The following is a 14,502-nucleotide window of genomic DNA, read 5'->3' on the forward strand; positions in this document are numbered from 1 at the left end:
AGGCGCCCGGGACGCTGCTCCTGGGCGCTGTCCGCTAGGCCGGGCACCATCCCTGGCGCACAGTTGGCGCGTAGGGTATGTGTGGGGCAGGCCCAGCCGTGGGGCTGCTGCTTGGGCCCGGGAACCTGCAAGTGACTCTGGGGTGAGGCAAACACCCGTCCCCTGCCCTGTGCAACCCCCTCCCCCTGGCCCCTCCCCTACACAACCCCCTCCCCCGACTCCTCCCCTGTGCAACCCCCTCCCCATCTCGCTGCCAGGCAGAAACAGGAACCGAGGCAGGGGAGCTGGGCGCCCCCAGGCAAATGGGGGAAATTCATTGCTAGTGGCTGACGGCAAGCAGCAGGCTCAGGGCGAGTCTCACTCGGGCTGCAGGCACCAGCTGGGCTGTAGCCCACGGCTGAAATCCTCCAGCTGTCTGGCAACGCGGCCCGGGACAAGAAACCCCCGATTACCCCCTGGCCACTCGCCCTGACAAAGAGCTCAACAGGCGGCCGGGCAAGGGGTCCTGCCCAACATCCAGGCCATGCTGCTGCCCCACAAACCTGAAACCCACAAAGCCACAGCGAAGCGACGGGTGGGGGCCGATGGCTCCAACCCCAAAGGCTGAGCCCCGCTCTCCGAGGGAGGGCTGGAAGCCCGGCTCAGCGCGATGCTGGAAGTGGAGGACAGCAGGTCAGCCTGTTACATGGCTTTGGGGGGTGCTGGGGGGAGCGTGGAAGGATCCCTTTGATGGGATCAACAAGTTAAGAGTGACACACACAAACTGGCCTCCACTTAAGGCCGAGCTGCTGCCAGCTAATGAACAAATACTTCCTTGAATATTGTTACACAAAGAGTCACATGAATCTCCCCCCACCTAAGGAGAAAAACCCTGACGGCAGGCGCCTGCAGGGGACAGTTTCGGTGAGAGCTGCAGGTCCATGATTGCTACGGGGGAGCGCTGAGGCCGGCAGCTGGGGTTGGCAACGGGAGTGCAGATGGAAATAGGACCAGGAGATAAATCACACAGAACTGGAAAGAGCCCAGCAGAAGGCTTTCATCCAACCAATCCCTGCCCAGAGCAGGGGATTCAAACTCCCCCGCCACTCCTCGCAGGCCCCAGCTCGGGTCCAGGCGCTGCAGACTCACAGCGAGATCGAGACCCCGCGGGGCAGATCTCGGAGAATACTGACACCAGGGTTGATATGTCCTCCAGTTCCCTGAGCCTGTGCTACCTAAACCCTGCTGCCCAACCCTTCCGAACACCCCATCTGCCTGCCCCACCTCCTCCCCCTTCCCTGCGGGGCTCCAGGGAGCAGGGGGGGGGTGAGAAATTCCAACCTCCCCCTTGGGCTCTGGGCTGGGATCGTCTCCAGCTGGCCAGTCCCACCACCGAGGAGACCCAGCCTCAGCCCAAAGACAGCTCTGGGCTTTTCCACTCTCCCTTCCTCGGAGCCAAGGTCCAGTTGAAAAACCAGTTTTTCCTTTCCACAAATTGACGAGCAGCAGCATCTCTGTGTCTCTTGTCCGAGCCGGGGTTTGCTCCCCTCGGTATGCCGCTGCGAGCTCATGGCAGGCTGGGGAGGGAGGGTGGCGGAGTTCATTCCAGGGTGGGGAAAGAAAGGATCTGCCAGCCGTGGAAATACCCCGGTGCCCCAGGGAAGACCTGACACCCCGCCACACACGAGTGCATCACTGTGGTGCTGGGGACAGCAAAAGGGCCTGCCTGGATTGTCACGGCGAGGGATGAACCACCATCCACAGCAGTGGGGCTCAGATGGCTTTACTGGCGACCCTGTTCACACAGCAAGCCTCGGCGTGCCCCCCCAAAACATTAAACAGTTTTTAACATATTTAACACCAATACTAACACTGGAGGCAAGCGGGGTTGGGGTGGAGGTTGAGAGCTCGCAGCCACCCACGTAATGACCTCACGACCCCCAGTTTGAGAAGCCCCGATCTACAGCAATGGCATTAGCTGTCCTCCACTGCCCCCTGCAACTCTGCCCCATCAGCCGTCCCCTCTGAGTCACTCTATTCCTCACCCCCCGTCTCCCCCAGGCCTTTCAAACATCCGTGGCCCCTTCGAGGGGGTTCCACACCCTGTTCCCCGGGTCTGGTGGGAGCGCAGGCCCACCCTCTCCTCTGGGCTCCAGCCCCCCAGACCCATTAACCAGCAAGCAGGGGCTGCTCAGACAGCCAATCCCCTCTAAACCCCACCAACCTCCTCCTGCCCTGCTCCTCCTGGACCTGTCCTGGCCCCCAGCCCCCCAGCTCAATTCCCCCACTGAACCCCTCACACCCCTGCTTTTGTTCCTCTTCAAGTCTGTCCCCAGTGGCCAGGACGGGGAACTGCTGACAGGTCTCCAGGCTGGGGGTGGCTGGCCCTGTAGGGATCGGGACTAAGGACCTTCAGGGAACAGTGTGGACCCGCCTCCTCCCATGTGACCCCGCCCCCATTCAACCTCTCTAACACAAACCCCGCCCCCTCCAGCATGACCTCACCCCACATGCCCGGTGCACAGACGGTCACACTGCAGGAGGGGGCATTTTTAAGAGCGCACCGTCCAGCCCCCACCAGCATGACCTCATATGCACGGTGCATAGGAGGTCACGGCGGAGGGGGCGGGGCCATGTGCTCCTGAAATAGCCCCGCCTCCCCAGTCCCACACCGGATAAAACCAGGGCGGTTTTGTGCCGGTCCCGGCCCGGGGACAAACCTTGGGATACGAGACCGGCTGGCGACTGGGCTCCGCAGTCAGGACTCCCCCTCGGGGTGCTCCAGGCACCACTCGCAGGCGTTCTGGAACATGCGCAGCCAGGGCGAGACCTCCATGGTGCGGCGCCAGTCGGGCGGCATCCAGGCCCACTGCCAGGGCAGGACGCAGCGCTCGGGGTGGGGCATCATGGCCAAATGGCGCCCGTCGGGCGAGCAGAGCCCGGCGATGCCCAGCGGGGAGCCGTTGGGGTTCAGGGGGTACTCCTGGGTGGGCTGGCCCTGGTCATCCACGTAGCGCAGTGGGGCCAAGCCCCGCGACGTCACTGCAGCCAGCACCTCGGGTGAGCGGAACCGCATCCGACCTGGGGCAGGGGAAAAGAAGGGGTGAGATGGGCAGAGAGCCCCAGCGGGACACCCCCCCACAACAGGCCCACCGCCTCCATACCCCGATGCTGCCTCGGGAGCGTGAAACCGCATGCGAGCTGGGGTGGGCATGGGGGGGAGACAGATAAAGCCCCCCCGCACATTCTCTCACTGTCATGATGGCCAGCAGGGCAGGGAGTGCGGAGCCCAGTTGCTTGCCCTGTACAGCAACGGGGGTTCTCCCGGTTGTGCGGACCCCGGCGTGCTCCACTAGAGCTGGGCAGGCCCTTCATGTGCTGAGACGGGGGGATTTTCCTTAGCTGTGGCCAGCACCTGCGCCCTTCTCCTCCTGCACCGGACCGAGGCCCTGAGCACAGAGCTCTCCAGTTCCTTCTGCTTGGCAAACACCCTCTGGGGGAAGGACCCGCGGGGGCGGGGAAGGAGAGCGAGGGGGGCGGGGGGGACACACACTCAGGGACCGCCCTCTCCAAGAGCTCCAGCTACTGTACAAGCCAGGGAACCAGACTCCAAAAGAGACACCCCGGAGCCAACCTGCCATGACAGCCCAGGGACGGGTCGAGCAGGCAGGACGCAGCCTGAAATTCACTGCAAGTCCCTACGAGGAGCTCGCTTCCCCTCTCCTACGTCTTGTTCTCTGCAGAGGGGACACTAAGGCTCGTCAGTGGAGCTCTCTGGTGGCACATGGCTTTGGCTAGAAGACAGGTGTGCCGAAGCTGGAATATTTGGCAATCTTTTGGAAGCCACTGTGTGCCTCAGTTTGCCCTGTTGGCTGCTTTGTGACCCAGTGGGGTGGGAAAGGGCTGTTTGCTCTTGGGACCGGCTGAGGAACATAGGTGGGGGTGTCACCGAGCTGTAGGAGCCTTAGCCCCTATATCAATGGAGCATCTCAGAAGATGAAGGCAAATACAATGGCCCGGACAGCGACACCAAGCAACCAACAACCCAGAGGGAGATGGACCCCCCCACCTCTCCTTGGGGAGGATAAACAGCATTTCCCCAGCCGGAGAACAAAGGACGGGACAGGTTGGGGGCGGGGAAATAAGAGTCGGGGGCTGGAAGGAGTCGGGGCTCTCAGCTGGAGCCAGACAGAGAGACAGACGGAGCTTGAGCCCAGGGGTTCACCACAGCCTGGCTGGGCTCTGGGCTAACCATGCTTTAACTTTAGTTCTCGATGCTACCTGGAGGCCTGCAACCCCGCTGGCTCCTCGTGACCCCTCTGCAATCGACTCAGGCCTTCTTGAGCTGAGGGCACCAGAACTGGATGCCAGGATCCCAGCAATGGTCGCACCAGAGTCCAATCCAGAGGCACCCCTCTCGAGGTGCCCCCCGTTTGCTGAAGGGGACCCCAATGCTCGGAAAGGAGCTTTTCTACCACTGACGGTTAAGCACGAACAATTTACCCTCCCCCACCCCCACCACGTCGGCTGGAGGACCCGTCTCCGACCACGGGTGCTGCAAAGGAACCGGAGAGACGGTCGGGCCGCACCATGCTCCACGCTCTTGGGATGCAGCTTGAGGGGGAGAAGGGGGCAGGTACGGCCCAGCGGAGCCTGCTGGGGAAAAGCCTTCCCGTCTCAGGCGCACGGACACCTCGAGAGCAACACGCACAGGACCATGGCTCGACGGAGACACACACCCGACGGGAGGGGGTGGGGGGGAGGCCAGGGCAAGGACCCCTCCCACCATATTAGGGAAGGACCCCCCAGCCACTCCTCTGGGGTAGGACGCAGAGGCTGGTTGTACAGGGTCCCCTCACCCAGCGCTGAGATGCATCCGCACCTGGGGTGGGGAGCGGGGCTGTGTATACGGGACGGAGCGAGCAGCCCCCCAGAGCTGTTACCTTCTCCGTGCGCCACCCAGATTCCCAGGGTGGAGCCAGCCATGCCCTGCAGCATCACCGCCGGGCTCTGCTGGACGGCCAGCGCCACGAAACGCGACTCGAACCGGCCCGAATCGTTGGGGGCCAGCAGCACCCCGGGACGGACGGCCCCACCTGCGGACAGACAGGCTGAGTGAGCCCTGCCCTAGAATCCCCCACCCAGACACCTCCCCAATCCCTCCAGCCCACCGACAGGCCCCTCCCCGCAGCCCCACTCACCCGGGGGGTCGCTCGTGGGGCTCCTGCCCCCCACCCAGCCCAGCAGCGCCATCAGCTGGCAGCCGTTGCAGACACCCAGGCTGAACGTGTCCCTGCGCCAGTGAAAGGCCTCAAACTGGGCCCGCGCCCGGGGGTTGAAGGTCACCGAAGCTGCCCAGCCTGGGGACAAAAAGGGACACCGGGGGTCAGTCACCTGGGGGCAATGGGGCCCGGGGCCTTTCCCTTCCAGGGGCCACTGGCTCGAACCTGGCCCCCGACGGGGACTGGCTGGCTCAGGGGGGTGGGGAACGGGGCTCGGAGCCTGTCCCTTCTAGGGGGTGCCGGCTTCCAACTGGCCCCAGGGTGGAGACTGGCTGGCTCGGCGGGGGTGAGGGGAGTGGACACGCTGGCTCAGGAGGCGAGGGGGGGCACTGGCTGGCCCCCGAGGGGGACTGGCTGGCTCAGGGGGGTGGGGAACGGGGCTCGGAGCCTGTCCCTTCTAGGGGGTGCCGGCTTCCAACTGGCCCCAGGGTGGGGACTCGCTGGCTCGGCGGGGGGTGAGGGGAGTGGACACGCTGGCTCGGCGGGGGGTGAAGGGAGTGGACACGCTGGCTGGGTGGGGTGTGAGGTGAGGGGGGCACTGGCTGGCTCAGGAGGTGAGGGGGGCACTGGCTGGCTCCCGGGCAGGGGTCTCACCTTTGGCAGACCCTAGGACGTCCGCGTAGCTGAAGCCCCCCACAAAGACCAGGCCCCGGAACGACTCCAGAGTCACCTCCCCTGCGTACAGGTCCTGCATGGTCACGTCCCAGGCCTGGGGAGAGAGGGGGGTGGGGCCAAGTGGTTAGAGTGGGGGGGGCGGAGCAGGACTCCAGGGTTCGGGGTGGGGGTGGGGAGGTCTCACCTGGAACCCCGCCATGACGAAGGCTGCCACCATCTCGCGGTCCCCGTTGCTGCCCTCCTCGCGCAGGATGGCCACGCGCGGGCCCGGCCGGGCTGGGGGCAAAGGTGGGGTTAGAGACCAGGGCCTGCTGGGCTCAGTGCACCCCCACTGGCAGAGACCCCCCCCCCCACGGGGACCTGGGGACACCCCTGCCCACACACCCCTCCCCCCCAGAGACCTCCTTTCTCCATAGCGATCTGGGGACACCCCCTCCCACACACCCCTCCTCCCCCCAGTGAGCCCCTCCCCCCAGGGGCCCCGGCCCTCACCCATCTGGCACAGCAGCGGGGGCTCAATCTTGGGGTCGAAGGTCAGGGTGAAGCTGGGGCCCTGGCGCTGTGCCAGCCCCCTCTCCTCCTGCTCCACGCATTGGGGTGACGCTTGCAGCCGCTCCAGCTGGAAACTCGTGGCCTCCCAGAGGGCGCGCAGGTCACCCACGGGCCGCGCCAGCTCCTCCTGCCCGTTCACCCGCAGCCGCACCTGGGGGCACGCAGGGGCGTCAGCCGGGGGGACTGCAGCACTGGTGCCCCTCACTCCCGACCCGCAGCCCCTGCTAGCCCAGCCCAGCCCTGCCCGCCCCCAGCTCTGCGGTGCCCCCCACTCCTGACCTGCAGCCCCCTGCTCCCTGCCCTGTTCCCCCCCCCAGCTCTGTGGTGCCCCCCCAGCAGCCCCCTGCTACCTGCAGCCCCCTGCTCCCCCCAGCTCTGCGGTGCCCCTCAATCCCAACCCACAGCCCCACTCACCATGGACTGGGGGCCCAGGGGTCCCGTCTGCCCGATGGGCAGGCACCGCACTCCAGCCTCCTCGTACCGTCTGCAGACGTCTCCTGCCACAGCGCTGGGCACCTCCAGCACCAGGCCCAGCTCCTCGGCAAACAGCACCCCCAGGGCTGGGGGGGGAGGGGAGTCAGCTTGGGGGGGAGAACTGGGGGATTTAGAGGTGGGGGGGCTCGTGTGAGGTGGTCGGTGAGGTTGGCCTTGTGGGGGAGGGGTCCAGGTTCTCACCACTGGGCTACGGGAGGGCTCAGGACAGAGGTTTGGGGAGGGGTTAGGGGACAGGGTCCCCCATTCACTGCCAGGCTGTGGGGTTCAGGGTGGGGATTTGGGGAGGGGGTTTGTGATGTGGTTTTCCATTCACCGCTGGGCTGTGGGGCTTGGGACACGGGTTCGGGGTGAAGTCCCCCATTTACCACCAGGTTGTGGGGTTCGGGGCAGGGCCCCCCACTCACCGTTAAGCCCCGGTGCCACCAGCTCGGCCTGCAGCCCACAGTTCCCGGCGAAGGCCATCTCCAGCAGGCAGGTCACCAGCCCCCCGTCACTCACGTCATGCCCCGCGCTCACCACCGACTCTGGGGGGACAGCACCGGGTGGGACAGGTCCCCCCCAGCAACCCAGCTCCCCCCCAGCCCCAAGGGGCACCCATGCCAGCTTCACTCCACCCCCCCCAGCCCCGCCCCTCAGACCCTGGGGGTGCCCACATCCAGCTCCCCGCCCAGCCCCGAGGGGCACCCAGGCCAGCTTCACTCCACTCCTGGGGTGCCCACATCCAGCTCCTCCCCCAGCCCCAGGGGCACCCTCCAGGTCTGGGGAGGCCACATGGCCAGCCCCCCTCACACTTCCCCCACAGCAGGGCTCATCCCCCCCCGGCAGGGACGGACAGACGGACGGACACACCTTGCAGCAATTGCTGGGTGACGCGGAAGCAGGCTGCCAGGCTGTCCGGGTTCTCCAGGTCTGGGCAGCTATCCCCCAGCTGGGAGTAGCACTGCGCCAGGGCACTGCCCCCCAGCCGGTGCCGCTCGGGGCACAGCTCCACGTACAGTAGGGCCCCTGCAGGGCAAGAGAGATGGGGTCAGAGCCAGACACCAGGGTCCCCGAGCCAGCCAGTCCCTGGCCTGTGGCACATCAGAGCCAGCGCCCCCAAGAGGGGAAAGGCCCCATGCCCCACCCCTCTGAGCCAGCCAGTCCGTGCCCTGGGGCCAGATGGGAGCTGGTGCCCCCTAAAAGGGAAAGAGCCTGTGCCCCATTCCCCACTCCCCTGAGCCAACCAGCCCCCGCCCCTCACCTTTGCCATCGGGGCACTTGAGGTCAGGTGTGACGGTGGCCCTGATGTCCGGACACACGGCGTAGGCTGAGACGACCAATGTCCCTGTGGGGAGATGGGATGGGGTCAGTGGGGAGTCCAACTAGCCTAGGGGGGTGGGGGAAGCGGGGGAAAGAGCCAGTGTGGGGGGCCAGGATAGCTTGGAAGGGCGGGATTGGGGACTCCCGGGGGCAAGAAAGCCAGGGCACCTGCAGGGGATGAATTGGGGACCCTTTACGGGGTGGATAGGGGAGTGAGGACTGGCTGCAGTGGGGGCAGAGGGGGCATGGGGCAGTAGCTTTGGGGATGGACATGGGGCGGCCCTCGTGCGCACACCCCTCTAACAGAGGAGGTCTGTGGGAGATGAGGCATCTGGTGGTGTGCCTCAGTTTCCCTATGGACAGATGCCCGGCCTGCTGAGCGTGGAAAGGTTACATGGCTGGCATGGGACAAGGGAGGGTGGAGGCCTGTCAGAGGGGGGCCCGGGGACTCATGGGGGCTGGAGACAGCGGGGCGAGGGGGCCCACAGAATCTGGGGTGGAGGGCTGCTGGGGCAGGGCGAAGGGGCAGAGCCCACCCCCCACACTCACCGGGCGCCATGACGATGTCCGTGCCCACGCGGGCCGCCATGCTGAGCGAGTCCTTGCCCCCGTCCACGGCCACCCCCAGCTGGCCCATGACGGCGCACATGGCCCTACAGGCGTCCACCAGCGCCGCGCCCTCGCCCGCCTGCTTGGCCGCCCACATCCAGTTCCCGCTGCACTTCACGTCCTGGGGGGAGAGGGGGGTCAGCCACGGGGCCCCGACCAGCCCCATGCCTCCTGCACTGCCCCATAGCGCCCCCGCTTTATGGCCTCCACATCCAGTTCCCGCTGCACTTCACGTCCGGAGGGGAGAGGGGGGTCAGCCATTGGGCTCCCATACAGCCCTATGCCCCCTCCCGCCCCACACTGCCCCATGGCCGCCCCACAGCCTCCACAACCAGTGCCCATTGCATTTCACATCCTGGGGACAGAGAGGGGTCAGCCGTGGTCTGCTGACAGCCCCACAACCACCCCACTGCACCACAGCCCCCCCCAGTTCCTGCTGAACTTCACGTCCCGGAGGGGAAGGGGGGAGAGAATCAGCCACATGAGCCCACAACCCCATGGCCCCCCTATCCCACAGCCAGGTCCAGTTGCACTTCATATCCTGGGAAGAAAGCGGGGTGAGACACGGGACCCCCATACAGCCCCAATCTCCCCCCACACACACACAGCCCCATGGGCCCCCTGCACCTCCACTGCACTTCACATGGAGGGTGGCAAGAGGAGGATTAGCCATGGGGGGAAATGTCAGACACAGACCAGCCCCTCCCCACTCAGCCCCCCCCCAGGCTGTCCCCTCCCCAAGCAGACCCCCCCCCAGCATCCCCCCAACCTCCCCTCCCCAAGCAGACCCCCCATGGCTCACAGGGCGACTCACCCGCAGGTCGGTGACGCGGGCAAAGACCAGGTTGGTGAGCGCCTCACCCACGGCCAGCCGGGCCCCCGCGCCCGGGTCGATCAGTCCCTTGAGTGGCTGCTCCCCGAGGGCCGTGGCTGCCCCCACCGTCTCGAAGGGGGACAGAGCCACCACGGCCACATCGGCCAGGGGTGTGTGCAGGGGACCCACGCACTGCTGCTGGGCCACCAGCCCCGTCACCGACCGGTCCACCTGCCACAGGGACACACTGCTCAGGGTGGCAGTACTCCTCTGGGGTGGGGGGGGTGGGGGGGCAGAGAGCTGGGGCCAGGGACGACGACAGAGACATGGGGTCAGGAGGTGCAGGATGTGACATAGGGGGGATTCTCCCTTGTTATCTTGTATGTGAGCCTTTGAGAGTCTTACTGTTTTCATGGATGCTGTGTGTGCCTCAGTTTCCCTGTGTATTGCACCAATGCTTAGGCGGTAGGAATAAGCGTGTGTGACTTTTCCGGGGGCTGCTCCAGCTGCCTGCACCGATGCTGTGGCCGCCACTTCGTCACTGAGACCCAGGAGGGGGATGCGACAGGTGACTCTGGGCCCGGGAAGCGAGACAAAGGCCGGAGGAGCAGCAAGGGGCAGGGCAGGGGCCAGGCACAGCTGGAAGGAGTCAGTCTTGGCTGACTTGGGGCGCAGGGGAGGGCAGAGCCCTGGCTCTGGGCCCCCCTCCCCACAAGATGGACTTGGCTGAAAGTCACTGATTTCTGTGCTAACAAGTTCTGCCCTACGCTGTGTTCCTGTCGACGAATAAACCTCCTGTTTTCCCAGCTGGCTGAGTCCCGTCTGACTACGGAGTTGGGGGGCAGGGCCCTCTGGCTTCCCCACGACCCACCCCGGGCAGACGGACGCGCTTTGGGAAGCGCACGGTGGGGCAGGGGAGGCTGAAGGCTCCAAGGTCAGACCCAGGAAGGTGGAAGCTGTGGGAGCTTCTGCCCTGGGGACCATCTGTTCCCAGAGAGGAGGCTCCCCAGAGCCCTGCCTGGCTTCGTAGGGAGCAGCTCCAGAGCATGGCCCGGGGACCCCGTGACACAGGGCACTTTCCCCTCCAGGAGGGCAGAGACACAGGATCAGGAGGTGTGGGGATACTGCCACTCGGGGGCAGAGGTACAGGGTCAGGGGGCACTACCCTCTGAATCGTCACAAGCTCGCTTGGGCCACACCCTCGGGGGGGGGGGCAGGATACCTTGTTGGTCAGGTAGCGTTTGCTGGCCACGGCCGGCAGCCGCAGGACCCGCTCCAGGGCGTCCCCCACACTCAGCCCAGTGGGCAGGCACAGGCGGTGGAGGACTGGGCTGTTGTGGGACAAGACAAATTCCTGAAGAAAAGATGGGACATTCATGAGTTAATCCAGCAGGGGACGCTGTGGGGAGCAAGCAGGGGGCACCATCTGTCTGGGGAGCTCCCCGCTACTCCAGCCCTGGCCTCTCCCAGAAGGGGGCGCCGTGGGGGGACACGGTGGGGGCACTGTCTATGGGGGGAGCCTCCCGCTACTCCGGCCCCGGCCTCTCCCAGACGGGGGTGCCGTAGGGGAGAGGCTGGGGGCACAGTCTGTTGAGGGAGCTCCTGGATCCTCCAGCCCCGGCCTCTCCCAGAAGGGGGCGTTGTGGGGGGGCAGTCTGGGGGGATCTGTGGGTGCGACCCCAGGGCCCCCCCCGTACCTTTTGTGGCATCTTGCCCAGCACCCACTCCAGCTGCAGGTCGACCGGCGTCTGCTTCCCACTGGGCTTCACTGGGGCCACGTCCATCACTGGGTCCTCCAGGTCATCCACCAGCACAATCTGAGGGAGGGTAACCCATGGGGGGGTGTCAGTGACGAGTCACAGCCCCCCCAATCTATGCCCCAGTGCGCTGGGGGTGTGGAGGGCCAGGGGGCCTAACGGTTAGCACCCCACCCTCCAGCCCCGCAGAGATGCCTGCTTCCTGCCCCTGGGCTGGGAGTTTGGGCTTCGCCCAAGGGGCTGGAATGAGGGGCTGGGGCAGAGCCAGGGCCGTGCCTGGCCTTGGGCCTACAACTAGCCAGGTAGTCGCGGGGCTCGGGCTGGAGCCTGGCTCTGGAACCCTCCCCCCAGTCTGAGCCCTACGGCTATGCTGCAATTCTGGGGCCCAACTCAGAGCCAGCTGCCCTGGCCCGTAGCTCCGTGGGACCTCCCTTGTGTTAAGGAAAAGTTAGCACATGTGACTCCATTTTGGTTTGGGGCCCACCACTGTCTAAAAGCAAGCACATCATACACCAGGAGGAGTGATCCTTAGATTCTGAATCCCTGTGAAAATCCTCCTCCTCGTCTCCAGCCTGCCTTGACTCCCAGTATCTGGTTTTTGTCAGTCTCTAACTCCCTGTCTCTTGGCCTTGATGTGAGGCCTCTCATCCTGATAATAAAAGTTACTGATGCATGGCTTTAGGACCATGCTGTGTAATCAACATACTGGTTTAGCACGAGGAATGCACCAAGCAGGGATAGGTGGTAGATAAGAAAAGGGTTTGTTTATTGGCTAAGGTTTCCGATGCACGAGGGCAACATGCTTTGCTAAAAAGTATATAACCTTTGTATAATCTGTATTCAGGGTCCCCTCCTGGCTAGCAGGGGGGCACCACGCTCGAGCGTAATAAACTTAGTGTCTTGTGGGAACTCTGCAGTTGTGGACTTTTATGTGCCTCAGCCTAGATTCGAACTGTGCGTGTCCTACCAGGTGTAATTCGCAGCATTTGTGTGCGTGTCCCACCAGGTGTAATTCGCAGCATTTGTGTGCGTGTCCTACCAGGTGTAATTCGCAGCATTTGTGTGCGTGTCCCACCAGGTGTAATTCGCAGCAGTTGTGTGCGTGTCCCACCAGGTGTAATTCGCAGCAGTTGTGTGCGTGTCCCACCAGGTGTAATTCGTAGCATTTGTGTGCGTGTCCCACCAGGTGTAATTCGCAGCATTTGTGTGCGTGTCCCACCAGGTGTAATTCGCAGCATTTGTGTGCGTGTCCTACCAGGTGTAATTCGCAGCAGTTGTGTGCGTGTCCTACCAGGTGTAATTTGTAGCATTTGTGGGCGTGTCCTATCAGGTGTAATTCGCAGCAGTTGTGTGCATGTCCTACCCGGTATAATTCGCAGCAGTTGTGTGCATGTCCTACCCGGTATAATTCGCAGCAGTTGTGTGCGTGTCCTCTCAGGTGTAATTCATAACACTTGCAGGGGGGTCGCCCTCCAAGTATCCAGACGTGCAGGACCCTGCTGGAGCCAGGGGTTCTCCAACAGGGAGCCTGGGAAAGGCGCTGCCTGGGGGCCACCCCTGCCCCACTGCCAGCCCCCTCTCACGGCAACCAGCCTGTGCCCAGCCCTGCCCTCTCCGGTGTCCTGTGCCCACCCGCTCCTCTGCCCCCAGTGATATCCCATTCCATGGCACCCCCTTCTCCCAGCCCCATCTCTGCTACCAGGATCCCCGTCTCATCCTTTGTGCTACACCCCCGTTTCCTCTCCACAGAGCCCCCCAGTGTCCCTCCCCAGTTCCAGCCAACCCCACCCCCGGCACTGCTCCACAGACCCAGACCCCGGACGCCTCGTGACCCCCCCCCCCCCACCATGAACTCCATCAGGCCCAGCCACCCGTGCCCTGCCCCCCCCGCACAGAACGGACACCCCTCCAGCCGCCCATGTGCCCTGTCTGCCTCTATTTTCACACAACTTTATATCAAATCCTTATAACTTTGTAGTGAACCCTGGCATAACGTTATAGCCCCTAAGGAGAGTTAAGGCGGAAGGAAAATGTCTTTTCGCTCGGAGTAGAATGAGATCTCCCCCTTTTAACCGCCTGCCCTGGTGAAGGAGCGAGGCGTGGAAGGCAGTACCTCCGGACAGCTGAAACCCTTGGAAAGGGACGGGAGCCAGAGCCAAGCACAATAAAACTTGCCAGGTGGGCTCACTATGGAAGATCAGACATATTGACGGCCTTGGAGGTGAGAAGCCAGCACCTTCTTTTGAAAACACCCTCTCTGAAACGAAACGCGGCACCCCGAAGGAAGCGCCGCCGGTGACCAACTGACGGAGGCAGATTTTGCATTTGCATGAGAGGGAAGCGGCTCTACTTGGGAGGTGTCGTGCAGAGGACCCCGGGTCTCGGCTTGTCAACGTAGGAGCATCGCCCCGGATCGGATCCACCTCTCCCCCATCTAACGCACCTGGCCAGTGAAGTGAAAGGGAGCACCTCGATGGGAACAACAACAAGACGGAGTGTGCGTGTGTGAGACTGTAACATCGATCGTACGCGTATGATCCAGGGTATGATTGATACGTGGATTACCAATAAATGTGGCGTTTGCCTTATCCCCTCTGAACAGATCCTGGGCAGTACTTTAAGTATAACACAGGCCCCACCCCGACCCCCACATGAAACCCAATTATTCCCCAGGCCCAGCTCACACCAGGCCCGCCCCTCCACTCCCAGCCTCCCCACACACAAGTCCTGGCCCCGGGCCCATCTCCCACGCGCCAGTCCCCCCTCAGCTGTCTGTCCCTAGGCTCAAGCCATCATCACATGCAGCTCCCGGCTGCCCGTCCCTCGGCCCGGTGCCCCCAGCCGCCCCGCCAGCCACAGCCCCGGCCCGGCTCCCCCACACCGGCACCCGTACCCGTCTGTCCCCGGTGATGGTGCCCACGACGTCCACGGGGCAGCGTTCGCGCTTGCCTAGGCGTTGCAGCAGCGCGGCATCGGCGGGGCGCAGCAGGAGGGCGTTGGACTCCTGGTACTCGGCCCCCCAGATCTCCAGCATGCTCAGCGTGGGGTCACCCAGCTGGGGGGTACATGGGTGTCAGGGAGCGGGGAGGGGAGGAGGTTG

At 64.3% G+C, this 14,502-nt stretch overlaps 3 protein-coding genes and 1 pseudogene across 16 annotated transcripts in view; 2 read left to right on the forward strand and 2 right to left on the reverse strand.

Moving 5' to 3' along the window:
- The window catches only part of LOC102934537, a 1,094,240-nt pseudogene that overhangs the window by 782,613 nt on the left and 297,125 nt on the right, over positions 1–14,502 (reverse strand).
- LOC102933291 (zinc finger protein OZF) overlaps positions 1–14,502 on the forward strand; it is a 1,218,290-nt gene that overhangs the window by 628,604 nt on the left and 575,184 nt on the right. The gene's annotated exons all lie outside the window — the stretch shown is intronic.
- Positions 1–14,502, forward strand: part of LOC119565026 (phosphoribosylformylglycinamidine synthase) — a 106,186-nt gene that overhangs the window by 30,690 nt on the left and 60,994 nt on the right. The gene's annotated exons all lie outside the window — the stretch shown is intronic.
- LOC114018943 (phosphoribosylformylglycinamidine synthase) lies at positions 1,747–14,458 on the reverse strand. 6 transcript variants are annotated; one of them, XM_043537332.1, is made up of 16 exons: positions 14,296–14,432; positions 13,516–13,845; positions 11,343–11,462; positions 10,868–10,999; positions 9,646–9,876; positions 8,772–8,952; positions 8,164–8,247; positions 7,773–7,928; positions 7,328–7,447; positions 6,843–6,988; positions 6,369–6,579; positions 6,061–6,152; positions 5,856–5,970; positions 5,181–5,339; positions 4,923–5,075; positions 1,747–3,060 (listed from the first exon to the last, which is right to left on the reverse strand). In XM_043537332.1, the coding sequence occupies exons 3-16, from the start codon at positions 11,427–11,429 to the stop codon at positions 2,738–2,740; spliced, it is 2,190 nt and encodes a 729-aa protein (XP_043393267.1). In that variant the 5' UTR covers positions 11,430–11,462; positions 13,516–13,845; positions 14,296–14,432; the 3' UTR covers positions 1,747–2,737. The 6 variants fall into 6 exon arrangements, with proteins under 6 accessions (XP_043393267.1, XP_043393269.1, XP_043393270.1 ...); XM_043537334.1 differs by having other exon boundaries at positions 13,516–13,871; XM_043537335.1 differs by having other exon boundaries at positions 13,610–13,845; positions 14,296–14,426.

This window comes from Chelonia mydas, chromosome 28 (assembly GCF_015237465.2).
Source record: "Chelonia mydas isolate rCheMyd1 chromosome 28, rCheMyd1.pri.v2, whole genome shotgun sequence".
NCBI classification, from domain to species: domain Eukaryota; kingdom Metazoa; phylum Chordata; order Testudines; family Cheloniidae; genus Chelonia; species Chelonia mydas.